General features: G+C 41.3%; 1 protein-coding gene across 2 annotated transcripts in view; it reads left to right on the top strand.

Annotated features, from left to right (window-relative positions):
• Positions 1-3,040: 3,040 nt before the first annotated feature.
• The window catches only part of TTC28 (tetratricopeptide repeat domain 28), an 896,291-nt gene continuing 873,921 nt past the window's right edge, over positions 3,041-25,410 (top strand). For both annotated transcript variants that reach the window (XM_077160720.1, XM_077160719.1), the window contains exon 1: positions 3,041-3,207. In XM_077160720.1, the coding sequence (XP_077016835.1) occupies positions 3,118-3,207 (90 nt within the window). In that variant the 5' untranslated portion in view covers positions 3,041-3,117. The remainder of the gene's footprint in view (positions 3,208-25,410) is intronic.

Below are 25,410 nucleotides of genomic sequence, written 5' to 3'. Positions count from 1 at the left end.
AGAAGAGAGGCAGCTAACTTTCCACTGACGTTCTTTCTTACGTGGGAAGGCACATGGCTATCTCTGCTGGCCTTCTCTCCAGGCCCCTGGGTTCCAACAACTTTCCCAGGGGTGATTTCTTTCTGCATCTCCAAAGGCCTGGGCTGAGCTGTGAATGCTGAGATGAAGTATGCCGAGCTGCTTGGGCTGTGCTACGTTGTGCTCTATCATTTAAGCACCAGCCATTTAAGTCAAACGTCATTCACTGCAGCAGGCATGCTTCCTAGCCCACTGCAGATGTAAATCAGCAACAGATGAGGTTCATGTACCATTGGCTCATGTCCACAGCAACAAAACTAGGTGCCTTCACCTGGCCAAGTTGACAACTGAATCTAACTACCACAGTACCATTAGAAGCTAAAAAAAGGCATGGAAACAGATTTGTCCCTCAGAAGCCTCTGGAAGTTCATAGAGTCCTATGAACACCTTGATTTTAACCTAGTAAAACTGCTTTTAGATTTCTGCCCTTCAGACTGAAAGAGGATAAATTTGTGCTGTTTTAATAAAGCTGCTTAATTTGAGCTAACCTGTTATACCAGCTATAGGAAATGAGCTCACTCAACAATGGGGAGATGTCAGTTGCTGGTTAGGGGCCACCCAGTATCTATTCCCTCTTCCTTACCTCACTCCAATTTTCTTTTGGGGAATTCTTTTCCCTGTTCCATGGAGTCATGGGGATATGGTAGGGGTAGCATCTATCCCCTACTTCAGAAGCTGAAAGACTCCCTAGATGCTCTTTCCTTTGTATTGCTCCTTCCACTGGCCTCTGAGCTGGAAGTGGACACAAGAGTTTGAATCACGAGGAAATAGAGCAGGGATGGCACCATTAGTGGTGGGACACCAGGCGAACAATATTTTGCTAACCTGAGGTCTGTACTTCAGTCTGGCTTTGGACAGGTTGCTCTGCCTTGCTGAGACTTATCTGTAAGTGCAATAAGAGTACCAACTTCATAGCGTGTTTGTGAGAATTCAATGGGGGAAGGCTCATAAAATGCATGGGATGTGATAAGGGATCCAGCAATGTTGGCTTCCATCATTAAAGGTGAGGGCCACATAAGGAGCCAGAGGGAGCCATAGAAAGTTCTTAATCAGGGGAGTAACATCATCTGTTCAGTCAAGAGCTTTTTATTTTTTCTTGTGTCACTCAAGGTGGGTGACTGGGATATCTTTACACAAGCAGATTTGAGAAATGCCAGACCTGGGAGGACAGTGGGGGCAGAGGTGGAGGAGGATGTTTCAGTGACTGAGTCACTGCTGTTCTGTTCCTCCCCTCTGCAGGCTGCTTCATGATGGACTGGACTCGTGGATTATGGTACTGTGGACAGCTATTGCTGGTGTTAGCCTTATTTCTTAGAGTAATTGCATCCATCTTCCTGGGGGAAGTATCCCTCTAGCTCCTTCTACCCATGTCCTTCCTGAAGAGATGACCCTATTCCCTTCCTACAAAGGCTTCAGGTAGACCCGTCTGGCCAATCTGGCTATAGTGATTAGCTCAGGCAAGGGCATGCGATCCAAGTGGGTCCAGTGAGAATCAGTCCTGGGACCATGGCTGGAATTCTTGGGAAATAATCCCTGCTTTCCCCCAAGCTGATCAGGTCTGAACTAGTTGCTGCCTGGGCTGCTATCTGGAAAGAACCTGCACGAGAATGAAGTCATTAGAGGTAAGCAGAGCTGAGAGGTTAGAGGAAGACGAAGGTGGTTGCCTGGATCCATCTATGCCTTTTTCAATGATGTGATCCAATATGTTATCGTTTTTGTTTACTCTGAATTGAGTTGGGTTTTCTGTTACTTGTATGTGAAATAGGCCAGATAATACAATGTTTTTAGAAGAGTTTGCAACCATTTAAAAATTCCAAGAGACTTTTGGAGACTTTTTTGCTCTAGTAGGGAAAATATTTTTTACTGTTGTCTGCAACTTTAGGGTTTTCAGAGAGGTTTGGGGCAGAGAATGGAAAGTGAAGATGTGGGATGTAATAGTCCCTGTAGTTCCAAGCTTGGGTGAACTCCCAGCTAATTATACCATAAGCTCTGGGAGCAAGGCCCTTTTCATTAAACTTTTAGGAGTCTTGGAAGGATAGGGCAGTGAAGCTGGGAGAGCTTGGTGTGGTCCAGGCATTGTGCTGAGGGACTTCCATGCATCATCTCCCTGGAAACTCTTGTGAACCCTGTGAAGTTTTAATGCCATACCCCACATTTTACAGTTGTGGAAACGAGGCTTTCAGGCTCGGCCAAGCGACGTATCCAAGCTTTCAGTGTGTAAGAGGTGGAGTGGGGCTTGAGCCTGGATTTCCCTTCCTCAGGAGCCCATGGTACTTAACCATTAATTAAGCTACTTAACCATTAATTAAATTACCTAAGAGGTCTTATCACCTGACCACCAACTGCTAAGTACTAAGGGCGGTGTTGAGGCTTTACCTGGATTATTTGAGTTTTCCCAGCATCTCTTCATCCTCGGACCTTTACAGTTACGGAGAAACTGAGGCTCCCTGGAGATGTGACCCCCAAGCACTCATGCTTAGTGGACATGCGGGTCTTGAATTCAGGTTCTGCTAAAGCCTGACTTTCCTGGGGATAAGGGCACCCACTGTGCCATCTACACCTCGTGCACGTGCATACGTATCTCTGCGAGGAGGATCTCATCGTTGTTGGGGCGAAGTCTCGCCTGGCTGGATCGTGACGGGTGAAGCGAAAGGGACCGCGAGAGGAATTGGGCTGGCAGAGACCGATCTAGAGTGGTCCGCAGCGCGGCAGGCGGCGTCGTCCAGCCGGGAACGGCGTGAACTCCCGCCAGGCGAGTGGACGCGGAGGGGGTGGACACAGAGCCGGGAACAGCGGCCGGCTCCAGAGGGCTCCAGGCGAGGCACTCTGGGGAGGGGGCGCGGCGAGTGCGCGTCTGCGCGATTGGGGGCGCGCTCCGGCGGCGCGCGGTGCCTGTGCGCGTGCGCCGTGAGGGGTGGGGGGTGGGGGGTGCGCCTCGGCGGCGCGCGGTACCGAAGGAACATGGCGCGCGGGACCGGCGCACGCGCCTAACTGGCGGGACCGTTAGCTCGAGACCGAAGCGGCCCGGGCCCCGTAGGGATGGAGCAGCCACCGCCACCGGCTTCTGAGCCGACCCCGGCACGGAGCCGCAGGCGGCGGGAGCCCGAATCGCCGCCGGCGCCGGCGCCGGTGAGTGCGTGAGGGGCGCGGGCCGGGAGACTTTCTTTGTGAAACTCCGTGGGTGCGAGCGGGGCCGGGCCTCTGCGGCTGTCGAGCGCCCGCGAGGCGGAAGCCGTCCCGCCGCTGGGGTTCGAGACCAGACTCGCGCCGCCGAGTGGCGGGACCCGGGCCGCAGCTCTCCTCGCCTCAGTTGCCGCGCGAATGTGAGCGCGCGGGATAGGTGAGGGGCGGGAGGAGTATACAGTCGGCGCCTAATGTGCGCGGCCCGCCCCTACTACTACGGGTTGGCGGCTGTTTGGAGACCCCGGACCCACGGGAGGGGGAGACGGCAGCCGCGGGGAGGCAGGTGTCCACGCAGTCGGGAGAGGCTCAGGTGCAGCCAGCCCCAGGTGGGGCTCGCAAGAAGTGAGTTGTCGGTCCCCAGAAGGGAGCCCGTTTGTCCGTGGCTCAGACCAGAGTGATTTTGGAAAGGTCTCCATCCATCTCAGCTTCGTGGTGTGCTTGGGGTATTAATCATGGGGTAGGATACCCAGGGAAATGTACTTTGAAGGTGGGGCACCCGCTGGATGGGATAGGTTGGCCCTGAATATTGGGCGTTTTCAGTCTTCGGGCTCTCAAACCAGGCAGGGCGTATGAATAATTTGAAGCACTTGATAAAAACATAGACTTCACACCCCATTCCAGACCCACGAACTCAGATTCTCCAAGGCGGGGGAGCAAAATTTGATTTTTTTTTTTCAAACTCCCGAAGTTATAGATCAGGCGAGTTTGGGACGCACCCTTTTAGCGAGTAAGCTTCCTGCAAGGAGTGACCTGCTCTGTTTATAGCCCACTCACCGTGGCATCCTGTGCCTGGTGCAGTGCCTGGCACGTGGTAGGTATTCGTAGGAAGACTAAATGACTAGGGTTTCCAAAATAGGAGTTCTTGAGATATTTTCAGAAGCTTCTTGAGATTAATTCCACTCTTATATTTACTATTATGTGATTTTTCTCAGATCCCAACTTAACTGTTCTGTGCATTTATCATATCGTTTTCAGTACGTTTTAGTCAAAAGCAGAGTGTGTATTGCTTAGCATAAACGATGTATTTCTTAACGAATTTAAGATGAATTCTGAAACAAAATGCATGTTTTTTTTTCTGTTCACCATTTGGAAACACTAAGTTTATAGGATTTTGTTCCTTCAAAGCAGGTAAATATTTACATTTCCCTCAAAGCAAATCAGAATTACTGTTTATTCAGGACAGTTGGCAATTTGCTTAAACCTTTGAGTATTTATAGTCTTTATTTGATATTTTGAGTTTGAGATTTCTGTTTCGTTCAGAGTCAATGCTAAAATAGAATTGTTTAAAAATTATTTGATATTTTGGGGATGTTTTTTCATTAAGCTGAATTTTATTTAGTTGGTTTCATTTCAATTGTTTTTTTTCATCACTTGACAGAATAAGCATATAGAATACAAGTCTTTAGTATTGTATTGCATTTGGAAAAGAAAAATTAGGTGCTTTAATCTCATTTTTGTAGCTTATGCTCTGAATGTGTCTCTTTTAAAAAACTGTCTTAAAAAAGTTTTATTCACTTACCTTAAAGTTAACCTTTTTAGTGTACAACTTAGTAGTTTTTAGTATATTTACAGAGTTGTGCAACTGTTGCCATTATTTACATTTATAGCACTTTCACCACTTCCCAAAGACAGTCTATACCCATTAGCAGTCATTCCTCATTCCCCTTCCCTTTAGCAATTTTACTAACCTACCTTCTGTCTTTACATATTCTGGACATTTCCCATAATGGGATCATTTCATATATGGTCTTTTGTGACTGGCTTTTTTTTTTTTTTTCACTTAGCAACGTTTTCAAGGTTCATCCATGCAGACGTATGTATCAGTATTTTATTCCTTTGTGTTGGTGAATAATAGTTCATTGTGTGGATGGTCCATATTTTGCTTATCCATTCTTCCATTGATGGACATTTGGGTCGTTAACACTTTTGAGCTATTATGAATAATGCTGCTGTGAATACTGTATGTATAAATTTTTGTGTGAACATATGCTTTCATTTCTCCTGGATATATAGCTAGGGGTAGAAATCCTGGGTCATGTGATAACTCTCTTTAGCCTTTTGAAGAACTTGCCAAAATGTTTTCCAAAATGACTGTACCACTTTACATTCCTACCTGCATTGTCTAAGGGTTCTAGTTTCTCCGTATCCTTGCCAACACTTGTCATTATCCATCTTTTATGCTTTAGCCATTAGATGTACAGTGCAGAGTGGTATCTCATTGTGGTTTTGATTTGTTTTTCCCTTATGACTAATGGTATTGGTCAATAAGTGTGTGAAAAGATATGTAACACCATTAGTGTTATACATTTGTTTATCTTTGGGGAAATGTCAATTCATATCCTTAGTCCATTTTTTATTTAGGTTATTAGTCTTTTTATTATTAAGTTTTAAAGGTTCTTCATATATTCTCATAGAAGTTTCTTACCTTATCAGAAATATGATTTGCCAGTGTTTTCTCCTATTCTGTAGGTTTTCTTTTTGCTTTCTTGATGATGGCCTTTGAAGTGCAACAATTTTTAATTCTGATGAAGTACAACTTATCTAGTTTTTCTTCAGATGCTTCTGCTTTTGGTGTCATATCTAAGAAAGTGTTGGTGTCATATCTAAGAAAGTGTATCTAAGAAAGATCACAAACATTTACTCCTGTGTTTTATTCTTAAGAGTCTTATGGTTTAGCCCTTACATTTAGGTCTTGATTCATTTTAGTTAATTTTTGTGTATGGTGTGATATAGGGTTCCAAATTATTTCATCATTAAAATATCCATGTTGCAAATCAATTGACCATAAATGTTAGGATTTATTTCAGAACTCTCAGTTCTCTTCTACTGATCTATTCTATTGAGCTCAGTCTCTGCCATACCACACTGTCTTGGTTATTGTAGCTTTGTGGTGGTAGGTTTTGAAATTGGGAAGTGTGAGTCCTCTAACATTTTTTTTTTCTTATTCAAAATTGTCTGTTCTGGGTCCCTGTGGATTTTAAGGTCGGCTTATCAGTTTCTATAGAAAAGGCAGCTAGGATTTTGATAGGGATTTCATTGAATCTGTGGCTCAGTTTGGGGTGTACTGTCTCATACCAATTTAATCTTATGATCCATGAACTTGAATGTCTTTCATTTATTTAGGTCTTACTAGCTGTCTAAACTTGAGCAGATCTTAACTCTTTTCCATCTCAGTGTTCTGATCTGTATAACGAGGACAGTGATATTCATCCCAAAGAACTATTAAATAAAAGATGATGTAGTTTGGTATTTAGAACAATGCATGTTGTAGAAATTTGATATTTGTTGTTAATCTTTGTCTTAATTCTGATTAGAAGCAAACCATAAAGACCTCAGATACGGTAAAACAAATGAACAAATGAAACCAAATAAAAACAAAAAACCAAACCACAGGGGAAGAAAAACCCTCCCTAAATTGCAGACAAAAATAGTAAGTACAACCACAAAGTAAAAACCACATACAAACCCCAAACCTCTTCATGTCACTTGTCTGTGACCCTCAAGCCCCTCTGACTGCTTGAAGAATAGTAAATGGAAGTATTTCTGTGTGCTTACAATATTGTGCTACCATCAGATAGTATTGTGCTAGCCATTTCTGGGTCTTTAAATCAGTCCTGTTGAACATTCTGTACTCCTTCAGCAACAAATGCCCAATCTCTACCCTCTTTCTCTCTCCTGAGAACCTGTTTTCTCAAATTTAATTCTCAGAGTTCACTCATTAATGTTAGTGTGAATATGTGAGGAGGGCTGGGGGCACATATGGTACCATAAGGAAAGTCAAAGAATAAGGACTGTGATGGTATAACTTAGTAATACCTAGAGTGAACAGTGATGGTTCACTTATATAGATTATGGTGGTGAAGGCTTGGCTATGTGAATATATTGGGAACCATTGATTTTTTAATTTAGGTTGGATTGTATGATGTGAGAATAAAACTGTTTAAAAATGAGCAGAGAGCTATAAGTGCTTTGGAGAATGTGAAGAGAGGGATGTACCTATTCACTGTTGGTAGCGAAGTAGAGTGGTGCAGCCTTTCTGGAGGGCAGTGTGGTGACTCCACGGGAGGCTAGGGGTAGGGTTCCCTATGAGCCTGCAACCCCATAATGAGGAACTGAGAGCAGGGATACAAATGGACATTTGCACACTGATGTTTATGGCAGCAGTGTTTGAGATTCGATTTTCAGTGGAAGGAGGTGGCCTAAGGGTACGGTGACCAACAGAGAAATAGAAGGGGGAACTGTGGTGTTTAGAACGGACTACTGGTGGCAGTGTTTGCAAATTGCAGTGGATGGAAATGACCAAGGGTACATCGGTGGAAGACTGGAAGGGGGAACTGTGATGTATACATGCAGTGGAATATTTGAGCTGCTGCAAGAAGAAATGAAGTTGCATGAGGCACAACTAGGCGAATGAACCTTGAGGACAGTATGTTGAATGAAACAACCCAGAAACAAAAAGACAAATATTATAATACCCCACTCATGTGGATTAACTATGATGTGTAGACTCTGATAATTGAATTTGAGAGTATAGATTATCAGGTGAAAGCCTATTGTAAAGATTCGTGGATTGTAAGCTGTTACAGCAGTCACATCTATTCTGGAGTTGTAACTGTTATTTCTAAATTCTGAGATGCTGAGCAATTTGTGAATAACCTGGTTATTCCATGGAACTTTGGGTATTTGTATAATATTGTATATTTGTATAATACCTGAGTCTCAGAGCTAGCGGTCTACAGCTGTGAAAGTTAGCATTACCCCATACAGCAACTGTTAAAACCACTGAAAAATTGATTAGACTTCAATTTGAGATATGAATGAAGCTGATCTGGGTAAGGCTAAGGTAAATCAGGATGATATTGACAGTATTAAAACTTCAACTTCTGTATGAGACCAAAGAACGGGATGTTTATTTGGTTCAGTATTTATATTTTTGGTAGCACACTGTATAATTTAATTTGTATGGTCAGCTTATTTGAACACCGTAATTACATGGAACCATGAATAGGGAGTGAGATTTTGTTGGTTTGTACATGTTAGTGTGATGCCCCGATACATCCCAGAGTAATCTGGGCAGAAGATTAAAAAGTATTGGCAAAGGCCCCTTGAGGGACTCTAGAAAACAGTCGAAATATTTAACTCCCACTGGGGAGATTATCAGGAACTAATAAGACCAGATATTCTTGCAAGCATTGGGGGCTGCCAATTTGACGGGACAGGCCCTCCATCTGGGGACCTGCCCTTATGAAACTTATTCTTGCAAAGGATAAGCTAAGCCTACTTATAATTATGCCTTTTAGTCACTCCCAGAGAACCTCTTTTGTTGTTCAGATGTGGCTTTTCTCTCTAAGACAACTCAGTAGGTAAACTCACTGTCTCCCCTGCTACGTGGGACATGACTCCTAGGGGTTTACTCTTCCTTCATTACCTATTTCTCCTAAAAGCAGAAGCAGTATTTTTTCATTATATGTTGGTCAATGTTCTCATTTCCAATGAATGACAGGTATTTTTAAAAGCTCCTTTAGAAAGTCTGATATTTGAACTTAAACTTAATAGTACTTTTATTTTGGTGACTCCTTAGTAGCTGAGCTAGTTCATTCTTTTATACAGGGAGAAACTAGAGACACAATATGATCCCAAGCTGATGTATTCCTTGAATGTCTATTGATTGTGAACCAAATAAACTAACTCTTTACTCTGTAAATATTTTAGTAATAAAACTACCTCCAGAATCATAACTATAATTATAACTGACAACCCACAGACATTTATCTAAGAAAATTTCATCTTGTTTTCAAAGCTGATCTTTATTAGAGAATAACCTTTTAGTATGACACATGCTGCAAATATACATTTTATAAAATTAGAAAACATAAGAGAATCAAGAAGGAAAAAACCCACAACAGTAACCTACAATATTACCAATGTCTGGTGGTCACCACTATTAATACCTTAAAATACATCCCTCTGGAACTTTTTCTGTGCATCTTTCTATCTAACTGTATACACACACACACACATAGATGTATATAGGTATTTTAACTAACATAAGATCAAATTGTACAAAATATCTTTTAATTTTTATTGTATTTAAATTTGGTCTATTTAGATATAATTTTTATATGGTAAAATTCACCAATTTTAAGTGTAGAGGTCTATGAATTCTGATAAATGTATACAGTTGTATAAGCACCACTACAGTTAGTAGTAGTAACAAAAGGCTGTTCCTTTCTATTACTGATTACTGCTCCATGGTTTGTATATCCTGTGATTTGCCGTCTATTCACCAGTTGGTGGATATTTGGGTTCTTTCCAGCTTTTGGCAATTATGAAGAGTGTCTGTGAATATTCACATATAGTTCTTTTTTGCGTGTTTCCTTTTTTTTACTGTTTAAATATCAAAGACTGCAATTTCTGGATTGTAGGTGTGGTGAAAATATATACATATTGTTTTGAAACCTGCATTTTCTTCATTCAGTGGTTCCCCTGCTTCCCATTTCAGTAAATTTTCCTCTTATTAAATGTCCAAAACACTTTTAAAAGTATAATACGAGTTATAGGTTGCAATTTCAGGTATTTCCTTCTGGTTGTTCTAATACACTAAAAACTAAAAAGAAATGTTTATCTGATAGTTCAGCAGTCATAAACCTTTGTTAAAGCCTATCTTCTCTGTTACTACGCCTCCCTCTCATTTGATCATTCTCTCAGTCTTCAGGGATATTTGGGCAATGACCATTCTAACTTGTTCATGCTGAAAAGGAGTGTCTTCATTATGGGATACGGAAATGTAACTGATGTTCTGGGAGAGACTGGTACTTCTAAGTTTCAAGACTTATCTGGCATACTAACAATCTGGAGATTTTAAGTTTCAGAAAAATAAACTTAATAAATTAAACTTTTATGGAGTCTTAAATAGAGCCATGGATTTTCTTTAGGGTTTTTAGGAATACTGTCGGTTGGGTCTTGGCATACCATGGCAATTTGTAGTATCTGGCTGAAGCTTGCATAATAGTAACCTCCAGAATGACCACCCGACTGTATTTGGAATCTCTTAGCCACTGAAACCTAATTTTGTTACATTTCTTTTCCCTCTTTTGATGAGGCAGGCATTCTCAATCCCACAAGGGCAGGAAGACTTGTATCCCTGAAAGTCATTTCCTAAACATGGAGTGGGGAGGATAATGAGTTTATTTGCAGAGTTTGGCTTAGAGAGAGGCCACATCTGAGCAACGAAAGGTTCTTTAGAGGTGACACTTAGGCATGTTTATAAGTAAGGTTAGCTTACCATTACAGAAATAAGTTTCATAAGGGCCATCCTCAAGAGCAAGTGCTTGGCTTATTAAATTGGGAGTCCCTAGTGCTTGAGAGAGTATCAGTTTTCCAGGTGGGGAAGTTTTTAATAGTTCCATATTTTTTCTTCAGTCTCTTAAGGGACTTTGCAAATACTTTTTTACTATCTGCCCCAAATACTGTGAACTGTATCATGGTATTACATTAAACTATACAGAATGATCAGATTTCATTCTCCATTCTAGGCTCTCCATTCTAGGTTGTTTAAATGAACTGGCCAGACTGGTTATGTTAGATAGTGTGCTACAGAAAATTTAAATTTTGAACAGAACATCTATCTCTTCCTTTGGATTTACACAGAAGTTTGAGTTTTAAAATATGGGCAGTATTGTCCATTACCCTGTGTGCTGGTTTGAAAGGATTATATACCCTAGAGAAACCATGTTTTAATCCTGATACAGTCTTGAGGGAGCAACCATTTCTTTTAATCCCTATTCAGTACTATAGTTTGCAAACATGATAAGATTATCTTCACGGGGATGTGACCCAGCCAGTTGTGGGTGTTAACATTTGATTAGATGGAGTTGTGACTCTACCCATTCCAGGAGGATCTTGATTAGTTTACTGGAATTCTTTAAAAGAGGAAACATTTTGGAGAGAGTTTCTTTAGAGATCCATGAGAGGCGAGAGAGCCGATGCAGCTAGTGACCTTTGAAGATGAAGTAGGAAAACGCCCCTGGGGGAGCTTCATGAAATAACAAGTCTGGAGAGAAAGCTAGCAGATATTGCCATGTTCACCACGTGCCTTTCCAGTTGAGAGAGAATCCCTGGACTCTATCGGTCTTTCTTGAGTGAAGGTAACGTCTTATTGGTACCTTAGATTGGACATTTCTATAGCCTTGTTTAAATGTTGAACATTTTTCATGGCCTTATAACTGTAAATGTGCAACTTAATAATATTGTTCCCCTTTTTAAAAGCCATTCCCTTTCTGGTATATTGCATTCTGGTAGCTGGCAAACCAGAACACCCTGTATTCTTATTTACCTTAGTCCCAACCAGATCAGCTTTATTCATATGTGTAATGAAGTTTTTTCTTTTTTTTTTTTTAACAGTTGTTGTTTGGATTAATGCTGATGTTCGGAGTGTAGAACTCTAACTCTGAATCATAAGGTATCAAACTACTTATAGATTCAGGAAACTACGAAGTTATACACAAAGAGCACAGCATCTCAGAAATTGGGAATAACAAAACTCAGGACTGAATGTGACTACTGGAATAGTTTATAATCTAGGCCCTAGTTTTCTTATAGGCGTTTTCTAAATGAAAGCATGCAACATTTGTCCATTTGTTTCTGGCTTGTTTTGTTTAACATAATGTCCTCAAGGGTCATTCACCTTGATGCATGCCTCACAACTTCATTCCTTTCTGTAGCTGCACAATATTTCATCATTTGTATACATCACAGTTCGTCCTTCTGCTCCTAAGCTGATGGACCCTTTGACCACCTCTATCCATTGGCTATTGTGAATTATGCCATTATACACATTAGTGTACAAATGTTTATGTGTCATATGATTTTTAAAAATTTTTTTTATTAATCAAAAAAAAGAAAAGAAATTAACACAACATTTAGAAATCATTCCATTCTACACATGCACTCAGTAATTCTTAGTATCATCACATAGATGTATGATCATCATTTCTTAGTACATTTGCATCGATTTAGGAAAAGAACTAGCAAAACAGCAGAAAAAGATATAGAATGTTAATATAGAGAATAGAATTAAAATAATAATACTAATAAAAAATATATATATATAAAAAAAGGAAAAAGAAAAAACAAAAACAAAAGATACAAACAAACAAACAAACAAATAAAAAACCATATTTCAGGTGCAGCTTCATTCAGTGTTCCAACATAGTTACATTACACTTAGGTATTATTGTGCTGTCCATTTTTGAGTTTTTGTATCTAGTCCTGTTGCACAGTCTGTATCCCTTCAGCTCCAATTACCCATTATCTTACCCTGTTTCTAACTCCTGCTGGTCTCTGTTACCAATGACATATTCCAAGCTGATTCTCGAATGTCGGTTCACATCAGTGGGACCATACAGTATTTGTCCTTTAGTTTTTGGCTAGACTCACTCAGCATAATGTTCTCTAGGTCCATCCATGTTATTACATGCTTCATAAGTTTAGTCTGTCTTAAAGCTGCATAATATTCCATCGTAGGTATACGCCAGAGTTTGTTTAGCCACTCGTCTGTTGATGGACATTTTGGCTGTTTCCATCTCTTTGCAATTATAAATAATGCTGCTATAAACACTGGTGTGCAAATGTCCGTCTGTGTCGTTGCCCTTAAGTCCTTTGAGTAGATACCTAGCAGTGGTATTGCTGGGTCGTAATCCATTCTGCCATTCTATGTCTTTTGATTGGGAAATTCAGTCCATTAACTTTTAGTGTTATTACTGTTTGGATAATATTTTCCTCTACCATTTTGGCTTTTGTATTATATATATCATATATGATTTTCCTTCTTTCTACACTTTACTCCATACCTCTCTCTTCTGTCTTTTCGTATCTGACTCTAGTGCTCCCTTTAGTATTTCTTGCAGAGCTGGTCTCTTGGTCACAAATTCTCTCAGTGACTTTTTGTCTATAAATGTTTTAATTTCTCCTTCATTTTTGAAGGACAATTTTGCTGGATATAGAAGTCTTGGTTGGCAGTTTTTCTCTTTTAGTAATTTAAATATATCATCCCACTGTCTTCTAGCTTCCATGGTTTCTGCTGAGAAATCTACACATAGTCTTATTGGGTTTCCCTTGTATGTGACAGATTGTTTTTCTCTTGCTGCTTTCAAGATCCTCTCTTTCTCTTTGACCTCTGACATTCTAACTAGTAAGTGTCTTGGAGAATGCCTATTTGGGTCTATTCTCTTTGGGGTGTGCTGCACTTCTTGGATCTGTAAATTTAGGTCTTTCATAAGAGTTGGGAAATTTTCAGTGATAATTTCTTCCATTAGTTTTTCTCCTCCTTTTCCCTTCTCTTCTCCTTCTGGGACACCCACAACACGTATATTTGTGCGCTTCATATTGTCATTCAGTTCCCTGATCCCCTGCTCAAGTTACTCAAGTTTTTCCATTATTTTCCCTATAGTTTCTGTTTCTTTTTGGAATTCAGATGTTCCATCCTCCAGTTCACTAATTGTAGCTTCTGTCTCTTTAGATCTACCATTGTAGGTATCCATTGTTTTTTCCATTTTTTCTTCTTTGTCCTTCACTCCCATAAGTTCTGTGATTTGTTTTTTCAGATTTTCTATTTCTTCTTTTTGTTCAGCCCATGTCTTCTTCATGTCCTCCCTCAATTTATTGATTTGGTTTTTGAAGAATTTTTCCATTTCTGTTCGTATATTCAGCATTAGTTGTCTCAGCTCCTGTATCTCATTTGAACTATTGGTTTGTTCCTTTGACTGGGCCATATCTTCAATTTTCCGAGTATCATCCATTATTTTCTGCTGGTGTCTGGGCATTTGATCAGATTTCCCTGGGTGTGGGACCCGGCTGGTTGAAAGGTTTTTCTGTGAAATCTCTGGGCTCTGTTTTTCTTTTCCTGCCCAAGTAGGTGGCGCTTGTGGCGCTCGTCTGTCTGCGGGTCCCACCAGTAAAGGATACTGTGGCTCCTTTAACTTGCCAATCCGAATCTCGCAGTCGGCCCGGGAAACCGCGTGTGGAGGGGGGGGTCGCCGGCCGCCGCGGCTTGGGGGAGTGCCGGTCCAAATTGCCCAGCTGGCCCGAGACGCCAAGCGTGGCGGGAGGGCCCCGCTATCCAACGTTCCCAGTCGGACTGGGGAGCCACGTGCGTGGAGGGGACCCCAGTCACCAGCCGCCCCGGCCGGGAAAACGCGCGCCCCTCGGGTATGTCACCGCAGTGGATTCTCCCTGCCCGTTCAGCCATTCCAGAATGGGGTACGCTGTCTTTTTGGTCTCTGTCATGGCTCTGGGAGCTGTTTCGTATTGTTTCTGTTTCTTTAGTTGCTGTTCTGGAGGAGCAACTAAGACCCGCGCGTCTTACTAAGACGCCATCTTCTCCGGAAATCCTCTGTCTTGTTTCTTGATCCTCTGCTCTGGAAGGGATTTAGTAACTGCAGTTTCCGTCTTGATGGAAATTGAGATCCTTTCTTGTAAATGAACCATGTGCTAACTAATCACTGCAAATTCAAATGAGACCTTGTGTCCTACTTCGCTCCTTCCATTGGTCTGTGGCTATCACAGGGGTATGGTGCTGGGACTCTGCTGTCCCCAGAATTGACCTTCCTCCTGAGCTGCAGGAACAGCTGTTCCACCTTCTGCTACATACTCTTCTCCAGACAGGACAGGCATCTGTTGCCTGTGAGGGCCTATGTAGGATTGCACCACAGAAAAATCTCGCTGCAGCAGGTTCACTTACACTCACCAGAACTTTATCTTGAGTGATAGTTAGTTGTGCTTTTTGTACAGACCTTAACAGACAACTTGTCCCAGCCGTTTCACTGTCCATCCCACTGATTTATTTAGTATGAACATCTTTGATTAGTTTTCTCAAAGTTTATGTCTTCTCTGGGGTTTTAATTTGGTCATTAGGCTGGGCTATATCTATCTGCATCTTGATATGCTAGTGGTCTTCTGTTGCCTTCAAGACATGTAAGTATCTTGATAGGATTACTTTGGAAGGTGATTTCCTTCAGTAGCCTAAAGCTTTGTATTTACAGGATGGGTGTGGAGCAGTATGTGGGGCACAAAAGTGCAGTGATGGGTTGCAGCACAGGTATAAGCATGGGTTGGGGATGCTAGGTTGGTGCCTATGAGAATAGTGTGCATGGCACAAGCCTTTGGAGGTGTGGTGTAGTTGCCATGGGGGCAGGATACAGCTCAGGCAGGCCTTGGAGTGCAGGAGCAGTGTATGGTGTGGGGGACAGAGGTAGGGCGTGGCAGGAGGTGGGTGGGGATTGCTGCGTGTATACATGGAGGTTGGTGTGTTGGCAGGATGTGGGTGGACCGTGAAGGTCATGGGTATCAGGGTGTGGGGTAAGTGGCACAGAGGTTGGGACAGGGAGGTCAGGGCACAGATGAGTCTTTAAACAGGGAGAGGAGTCCAGGGAGCTTGGGATGCAGATGCGCGAGTGTGTAGGGGTGGGGCGCAGGTTGCTGGGGTTGCAGTCTGTGGGTCAGGCATGGATGATGTCAGGTGGGTGCTGCCATGGTGCGGGTGAGCAGATGTGGGGTTGTTGGGGCAAGGGTGCACCCGTGTGCAGTGGTGCAACTGTGTAGTACAGATGCACACATGAATTCCTGCCAGGTGTGGGAGCAGGGCACTTGTGCTTGGGGGTGGGGTAAGGGTGTGCATGTGTGTGGGGTAGGGGTTTGGGTTGCAGGGGTCAAGAGGTCAGGGTATACTTATGTAGGTGCCTGGTGGGGAGGATATTGCTGTACCTGTATGTGGGTCTGTGGGGTAGGGTCCTGGTGTGAACTTATCTAGAGGGTGGGGCCCTGGTGTGTGCTTGCGCAGAGCTCAGGATCAGTGGGCCAGGCTTGTGCCTTTGTGGGCTGGGAGTGGGTTTGGAACGGATTCAGAGGTCAGCACTTGCCCAGAGCTGGGCGGCGTGATGGGAGTGAAAGCGTGTGCATGCGCGGATCTGCAGGGCTGTATGCTGATGTACACATGTGCATAGCTCAGGCGGGGCAGGATTGTGCCTGTGTGGGCTCTGGGAAGATGTGGCCTGGATGTGCCAGTCAGGGCTGGTCCACAGCTAGGGGCTATGGTGGTGTACGTGCGTGGATGTGCACGGGTGTTGGGGGCTGGATGCTGATGTATGGGTATGCAGAGGACAGGGGTGGCAGGGTAGGATTTTGTGATTATATGGGCTGCGGGTGTGTGTGGCCTGGGTATGAAGGTGAATGCCCTTGGCCTGGTTGTATTGGCGACTTCCTGCAGTGGGCAAGGTGGGGGAGGTGGATTGAGTGACTGAGCGCAGGTTCCTGGATCTTGGGAGGAGTGGTGCAAGACTTTACCCTTGCGGGAGAGGTAAATCTGGCAGGGTCAGGCATGCGTGCATGTGGGCGGAGTTGGGGTGCTAGGAACATGGTGGAGGGGTGGGGGCAGGAGATGGCATTCAGATGCATGGAGTGTGGGTGGAGTCGCATGTTGCCAGCAGTGTACGTTAGGTGTAGTGCTTCAAGGGACGCACTTGGCTTTCTTCCAGTCCCCTTTTCTCTGTCTGTGTACTCCTTAGGGACCCGGGCTTCTCTTTGGAAAGGGACAGGTAAGGCTGTTTGCACTGGGTGGACAGTCTGTGGTTGTCTCTGTCTCAGTTCTTCAGCTTTTGCAACCAGGGCCTCCCTATGTGGTGTAGAAGACCATCCCAGGCCAGTTATACCCTGGAATCTCCATCCCAGTCGCCTTCCTGTCCCTTCTCCCTTCAGTTTTGCCAGGTTTTTCCTCATATACTTCGGAATACCTTGGTTAGGTGCATAAATATTTATGAATATAAGTTATTTCTTCCTGGTGAATTGCCCCTTTTATTGATTTATAGTTACCTTCTTTGTTTCTTATGACATGTTTGCATTTAAAGTCTTTTTTATCTGGTATTAGTATAGGTGCTTCAGCTTTCTTTTTTTCCCCCCACCTTTCTTTTATTTATTAGTTAGGTGGAGTATCTTTTTTCATTTATTCATTTACTTTAAAAGAAAATATTTGTATTGAGAAATCTTCACACACATACAGCCCATCCAGTTCCGGGTCAAGATGGTGGCTTAACAACGTGCGCGTTTTAGTTCGTCCTCCAGAACAACTACTAAATAACCAGAAACAGCACAGAACAGCTCCTGGGGCCACATCAGTGACTAGACACACAGCGTACCCTAGTCTGGACCAGCTGGACTGGCTGCGAGCACCCCCCAGAACCGTGAGTTCCCATAGCTGCAGCGGCCAGCGCCCCTCCCCGACAGGCCACTTCCCAGAGGGGAAAGGAAAGGACTTTACCAGCAGCAGGGACTGGGTACAACCAAACACCAATTGTGGAACTAATTAACAAATTCTGACTACTAAAAATAGGCCCCCAGCTTAGGTGAACCTGATCAAAGCGGAGGTTGCTCATTTTTGCCCCGGCACCAAGGGGGCAGTACTCTCCACTATATCTTGAACAACAAGGTGATATCTACTTAATGCGTAAGAATAACCTTGAGGATAACCTCTCGACTCTGTTTGGAATCTCTCAACCATTGACACTTAGTCTCATTTCACTCTTCCCCCTTTTGGTCGAGAAGGTTCTCTCAATCCCTTGATGTTAATTCTCAGTTCATTCTAGGGTTTTTCTCAGTCCCTTGATGCTGAGTCTCAGCTCATTCCAGGATCTCTGTCCCACATTGCCAGGAAGGTCCACACCCCTGGAAGTTGTCCCACGCAGCGAGGGGGAGGGTGGTGAGACTGCTCGTCGTGTTGGCTGGCGGGAAAGGCCACATCTGAGCCACAAAAGAGGCTCTCTTGGGGGTGCCTCTTAGGCCTAGATTTTAAGTAGACTTGACCTATCCTTTGTGGGATTAAGTTTCATATGTACAAACCCCAAGACTAGGGGCAAGAGGCTATTCTTTCCCCATTGAGTGGACTTGGCACTCCTGTCAAAAAATCAGTTGGCCAGAAATGTGAGTATTGATATCTGAACTCTCAGTTAGATTCCATTAGTCCATATGTCTGTCTTTGTGCCAGTACTATGTTGTTTTGATTAATGTGTCTTTGTGATAAGTTTTAAGATTGGGGAGTGTACATCCTTCAAATTCTTTCTTCTTTTTCAAAATGGCTTTGTCCATTTGGGGCCACTTACCCTTCCATATAAATCTGATGATCGGTTTTCCATTTCTGCAAAGAAGGTTGTTGGAAATTAGATTGGGATTGCATTGAATCTGTAAATTTGCTTTGGGTAGAATTGACATCTTAACAATATTTAGTCTTACTATCCATGAACATGGAATGTGTTCCAATTTGTTTAGGTCTTCTTTAAATATGTCTTGTAGTTTTCTGTATGCAAGTACTTTATATCCTTGATTAGATTTATTCCTAGATATTTCTTTTAGTTGCTATTGTAAATGGGATTTTTTTCTTGATTTCTTCTTAAGATTGTTCATATTAGTATAAAGAAACTCTACTGATTTTTGGTGTTGATCTTGTTTCCCGCCACTTGGCTGAATTCATTTATTAACTTTTGGAGCTTTGTTGTGTATGTTTCAGGATTTTTTTTGTTGTGTATGTTTCATCTATGTACAGATGATCATGTCATCTGTACATAGGGAAAGTTTGACTTCTTCCTTTTCAATTTGGAGCCTTTTATTTCTTTCTTTTGCCTAATTACTCTAGCTGGAACTTCTAGTACAGTGTTACAGTGATAGTAAGCATCCTTGTCTTGTTCCTGATTTTAGAGGGAAAGTTGTTGGTCTTTCACAATTGAGTTTGATGTTAGTGGTTCATTTTTCACAGATGCCCTTTATCATGTTGAAGAAGATTCCTTTTATTCCTCATTTTCTGAGTGTTTTTATGGAGAAGAGTTACTGGATTTTACCAAAATCCTTTTCTTCATCAATTGAGATGATCATGTTTTTTTCCTTTGTTCTGTTAAGGTGGTGTATCACATTTATTGATTTTCTTATGCTGAACCACCCTTGCATACCTGAGTGCAAGGACCAATTTTGCATCTATTCATTTCAGCATTCCTGATTGCCTGTATATGTGTGTGTATGATACTTTGAATTCTCCTTTGAACTGGAGGCAACGTTTTCCTAGTTCAGTCATCAATTGATATAAAGTCTTTGGTTTTTCATTTTATATTTATGTGAGAGAGTCGTGATTTTATCTTAAAAAGATTAATACTTTAACTGGAATAAGGTCCTGTGTGGCTTTTATTTACTAGTTCAGCTCTCACGAAGTGCCTACCATAAAAGGAGTGTGTCAAGCTCAGAGATCACTAATAGCCTCAGATATTTTTATTAATTGTCATAACTTCTGGAAAGTGATACTTTAATGCCATGTGATAATATAAATTATTCATGCCTGTGTTTTAAATATTTATATTGTGTGTATTTATAGCTTGGTTGAAGTTGTATTTTAATAATTTTGGGTTTTTATATTCTTTAGAATATCTATCATTGTGAGTAAATAAGGCAAATTATTTTTCCCATTAGTCTTAAAAGAAGGAACTGGTTCTATTTATCTAAACAAATGGTATTTATAAGCATCTGAACCGAAAAGAACAATGTTGAAATACAAAGTTTATGAATCTCAGAATTATATTGTTATAAATATCCAGAGTTCATATTGAATGGTTTCTTGTCTAGTTTATATTATTCCCTGGCTTGAAACTTTGGTAATTAACAAGTGTATGGACTTGGGGAGCTGATTGAACTAGCCTTTCTTTTTTTAAATATTTTCATTGAGAGATCTTCATCCACATGCATTCCAAATAAGATGTGCAATCATTGGCTCACAATATCATCACATAGTTGTGTATTTATCACCATGATCATTTTTAGAACATTTGTATCATTTCTGGAAAAGAAATAAAGGAAAAAAAGAAATAAAAAGAAAAAAGAAAAAACTCATACATCCCATACCCCTTAGCCCTCCCTCTCATTGACCACTAGTATTTTCATCTACCCAATTTATTTTACCCTTTGTCTCCCCTATTATTTATTTATTTTTTTAATCCATATATTTTTTTACTCATCTCTCCATACCTTGGATAAAAGAAGCATCAGACACAAAGTTTTCACAATCACAGTCATTGTAAATGTTATATCTTTATACGCTTGTCTTCAAGAATCAAGGCTACTGGAACACAGCTCAAGTGTTTAGGTGCTTCCCTCCACATACTCTCATACACCATAAACTAAAATGGTATATGTTATATAATGCATAAGAATAGCCTCTAGGAAAACCTCTCAACTCTGAAATCTCTCAGCCACTGAAATTTTACTTTGTCTCAATTCTCTCTTCCCCCTTTTGGTCAAGAAGGCTTCCTCAGTCCCTTGGTGCTGGATCCCAGTTTTTATCCTGGGATTTCTGTTCCACTTTGCCAGGGAAATTTACACTCCTGGGAGTCATGTCCCACATAGGAGGGAGGGCAGTAAGTTCATTTGCTGAGTTGGCTTAGAGAGAGAGGCAATATCTGAGCAACAAAAGAGATTCTTTGGGGTGATGCTTAGGCCTAATTTTAAGTAGGCTTAGCTTATCCTTTGCAGGAATAATTTTCATAGGGGTTGTCCTAGTTTGCTAGCTGCCAGAATGCAGCACACCAGAAACGGATTGGCTTTTAATAAAAGGGGATTTATTTTGTTTGTTCTTCAGAGGAAAGGCAGCTAACTTTCCACTGAGGTTCTTTCTTAAGTGAGAAGGCACAGGGTGGTCTCTGCTGGCCTTCTCTCCAGGCCTCTGGGTTCCAGTAACTTTCCCCAGGGTGATTTCTTTCTGTATCTCCTGAGGCCTGCGCTGAGCTGCGAGTGCTGCTTGGGCTGTGCTACGTTGCGCTCTCTCATTTAAGCACCAGACAATTAAGTCAAACATCATTCATTGCAGCAGGCATGCCTCCTAGCCGACTGCAGATGTATATCAACAACAGACGAGGTTCACATACCATTGGTTTATGTCCACAACAACTGTACTAGGTGCCTTCACCTGGCCAAGTTGACAACTGAATCTAATTACCACAGGGGTGAACACCAAGATTGAGGGCTCAGCCTGTTGATTTGGTTCCAAATATTTCTTCCTTCCTCCTTAGTCCCCAAAGCAACTTTGTAACCACTTCTTTATTCATTGCTCAAATTACTCTGGGATATGTTGGGGCATTACTATAACCAGGACAAACCAACAAGATCTCATGCCCTATCCAAGATTCCGTGCACTTATGGTGCTGAACTGAGCTGACCGTACAAGTTAAATTAGGAAATGCACTACCCATAATATAAATTTTGTACACATCTGTCCCTTTAGTCTCACATAGAAGTTGGGGTTTTAAAATATGGATGATATCATCCTTTACCCTGTATTCTGATTTACTTTAGTCCTATCCAGACCAGCTTCATTCATATCTCTAGTTGAAATCTGATCTCTTTTTCAACTTTTTAAGCAGTTCCTGTGTGGCGTACTGCTGACTTTCATAGCTTCAGAGCTCTAACTCTGAGACTTAGATGTCACCTAAAGACCCAAAGTTTTTGGGAGCAACCATATTATATACAAACAGCTTAGTATCTCAGAATTTAGAGTTATCAGTTACACCGCCTGAATATTTGTGACTGCTGTAAAAGCTTACAATTTAGGACCCTTTATAATAGTCCCCAACCTGATAACCCATGCTCTGGAGTTTTTATATTATAATAGTCCATATGAGTGAGGTATGATAATATTTATATCTTTTTTTCTGCCATTTCATTCAACATGCAGTTCTTAAGATTCATTCACTTAGTTACATGCCTCACAACTTCATTCCTTCTTGTGTCTGCTCTGTAGTCCATTGCATATATATACTATAGTTCACTTTTCTATTTTCAGTTGTTGTACCCTTAGGCAAACTCCATTCGTTGTCAATTGGGAACACTGCTGCCATAAACACCAGTGTGCAAATGTCCATTCTTGTCCCCACACTCAGTTCCTCCAGGTATATCCTGAGCAACGCGGCTTCAGGATCATATGGTCTCCTGGGGAACCACCACACTGCCCTCCAAGGGGCTGCTCCTCTCATTTTACCTAGCGGCAGTGAATAGGTTCATCTTTTTCTCCACATTTTCTCTAGCACTTGTTTCACTATGTTGATTTTTAAACAGTTTTATTCACATACGCATAATCCAACCTAACTGTATAGACATGCCTTCACCATCATACTCTATCTGAAGACATTCCTTTTCTTTCACAAAGAATCCATACCCCTTTCCCTTTCCCCTTTCCTGTTGATATTTAGTTTTGGCATAATGCCTTTATTACATTCAGTGGAGCTCTGCTCAGCTCTGCTGTGGCTTTCTTGTCATTCTCAAAAGGCATTCTCTTCAAAAGTGTCTCCTTTTTTATAGGATCCCAATAAAGTAATCAAGACCCATGTAGAATGCGTGGAGACATGACTCCTTCTAATCAAGTTTAATACCCACAATTGATCGAGCCACATCTCTGTGGAGATAAGCTAATCAAGTTTCCAACCTATAGTACTGAATAAGGAATAGAAGAAACTGTTGCTCACACAAGATTGATTAGCATTAAAATATGGGTTTTCTAGGGTACATAAATCCTTTCAAACCAACACAGGCTGTTTCCATCTCTTGGCAATTGTAAATAATGCTGTTATAAACTTTGATGTGCAAATGTCCGTTTGTATCCTTGCCTTCATGTCCTCTGAATATATATCTAGTAATGGGATTGCTGGATCATATGGCAATTCTATACATAGCTTCCTGAGGAACTGCTCAACTGCCTTCCAGAGAGGTTGCACCATTCTACAGTCTCACCAATAGAGCATAAGTGTGCCTGTTTCTCCGCATCCTCTCCAGCACTTGTCATTTTCTGCTTTTTTGATAATGGCCATTTTAATGGGTATCAGATGATATCTCATTTGTGGTTTTGATTTGCCTTTCCCTAATAACCAGTGAAGTTTGAATCTTTTTCATGTGCCTTTTAGACGTTTGTATTTCCTCTTCTGAGAAGTGTCTGTTCTTGTCTTTTGCTCATTATTTAACTGGGTTATTTGTCTTGTTGTTGTTGAGCAGAGGAATCTCTTTATATATTCTGGATACTAAACCCTTATCTAATATTTGGTTTCCAAATATTGTCTCCCATTGTGTAGGTTGCCCTTTTACTTTCTTGACTAAGTCCATTGAGGCACAAAAGTGTTTAATTTTGAGGAGTTCCCATTTATCTGTTTATTCTTCAGTGCTCCTGCTTTGGCTGTAAGGTCTAGGAAACTGTCTTCTATTACAAGTTTTATAAGATATTTCCCTACATTTTCTTCTAAAAGTTTCATGGTCTTAGCTCTAATGTTTAGGTGTTTGATTCATTTTGAGTTAATTTTTGTATAGGGTGTGAGATATGGATCCTCTGTCATTCTTTTGCATTTGGATATCTAGTTCTCCAAGCACCAATTATTGAAGAACCTGCTCTGTCCCAGGTGGGTTGACTTGACCACTTCTCAATGATCAGTTGTTCATATGAGAGGGTTTATGTGACCACTCTGTTCTATTCCATTGTTCAGTATATCTATTTTTATGCCTGTACCATGTTGTTTTGACCACTGTAGCTTCATAATATGCCTTAAAGTCAGATAGTGTGAGACCCTACTTCATTTTTCTTTCTCAAGATATTTTTAGCTCTTCTGGGCATGTTTCTCTTCCAAATAAATTTCGTTATTGGTTTTTCTATTTCTGCAAAGTAAGTTGTTGGGATTTTAATTGGTATTGCGTTGAATCTATAAATCATTTTGGGTAGACTTGATATCTTTTTAAAAAAATTTTTATTAATAAAACCAACATACAATATGAACATTCTTTTTTATCACATAGTTGTATATTCATCATCATGATCATTTCTTAGTACATTTGCATCAATTCAGAAAAAGAAAAAGAAAACAGAAAAAAAAATTCATACATACCATACCCCTCACCCCTCCCTTTCATTGATCACTAGCATTTCAAGCTACTAAATTTATTTAACGTTTGTTCCCCCTATTATTTATTTATTTTTAGTCCATATATTTTACTCATCTGTCCATAAGGTAGATAAAAGAAGCATCAGACACAAGGTTTTCGCAATCACACAGTCACATTGCTAAAGCTTTATCATTATACAATCATTTTCAAGAAATATGGCTACTGGAACACAGCTCTACATTTTCAGGCAGTTTCCTACAGCCTCTCTTTTATACCTTAACTAAAAAGGTAATATCTATTTAATGTGTAAGAATAACCTCCAGTATAACCTCTTGACTCTGTTTGGAGTCTCTCAGCCATTGACGCTTTATTTTGTTTCATTTCACTATACCCTCTTTTGGTCAAGAAGGTTTTCTCAATCCCATGGTGCTGAGTCTCAGCTCATTCTAGGATTTCTGTCCCCACATAGCCAGAAAAGTCCACATCCCTGGGAGTCATGTCTCATGTAGAGAGGGGGAGGGCAGTGAGGTCGCTTGTTGTGTTGGCTGAGAGAGAGAGGCCACATCTGAGCAACAAAAGAGGTTCTCTTGGGGGTGACTGTTAGGCCTAATTTTAAGTAGGCTTAGCCTGTCCTTTGCAGGGTTAAGTTTCATATGAACAACCCCCAAGACTGGGGGCTCAGCCTATTGCTTTAGTTGTCCCCACTGCTTGTGAGAATATCAAGAATTCTCACCTTGGGAAAGTTGAATTTTGCCCCTTTCTTACCATTCCCCCAAGGGGACTTTGCACATACTTTTTTATAGAATTGGTATCTTCACTGCATTTAATTTTCCAATCCATGAACATGGTATGCTCTTCCATTTATTTGGTCTTCCATGATTTCTTTTAGCAATTTCTTAATACTTTTCTGTGTATAGGTCTTTTGTATCCTTAGTTAAATTTATTCCTTAATATTTATTTGGTTGCTATTGTAAATGGATTTTTTTCTTGATTTCCTCCTCAGATTGCTCATTACTAGTGTATAGAAACTCTACTGATTTGGGGGTGTTACTTTTGTACCTTGCCACTTTGCTCTATTCATTTACTAGCTCTAGTAGCTTTGCTAGGTTTTTTGGGATTTTCTACGTATGGTATCACATCTGCAAATAGTGAGAGTTTTACTTCTTCCTTTCCAATTTGGATGCCTCTTATTTCTTTTTCTTGTCTGTT

Source organism: Tamandua tetradactyla, chromosome 5 (assembly GCF_023851605.1).
Source record: "Tamandua tetradactyla isolate mTamTet1 chromosome 5, mTamTet1.pri, whole genome shotgun sequence".
NCBI classification, from domain to species: Eukaryota; Metazoa; Chordata; class Mammalia; order Pilosa; family Myrmecophagidae; genus Tamandua; species Tamandua tetradactyla.
The sequence above is the reverse complement of the archived record's forward strand: the minus strand, read 5'-3'. Positions and strand labels throughout refer to the sequence as shown.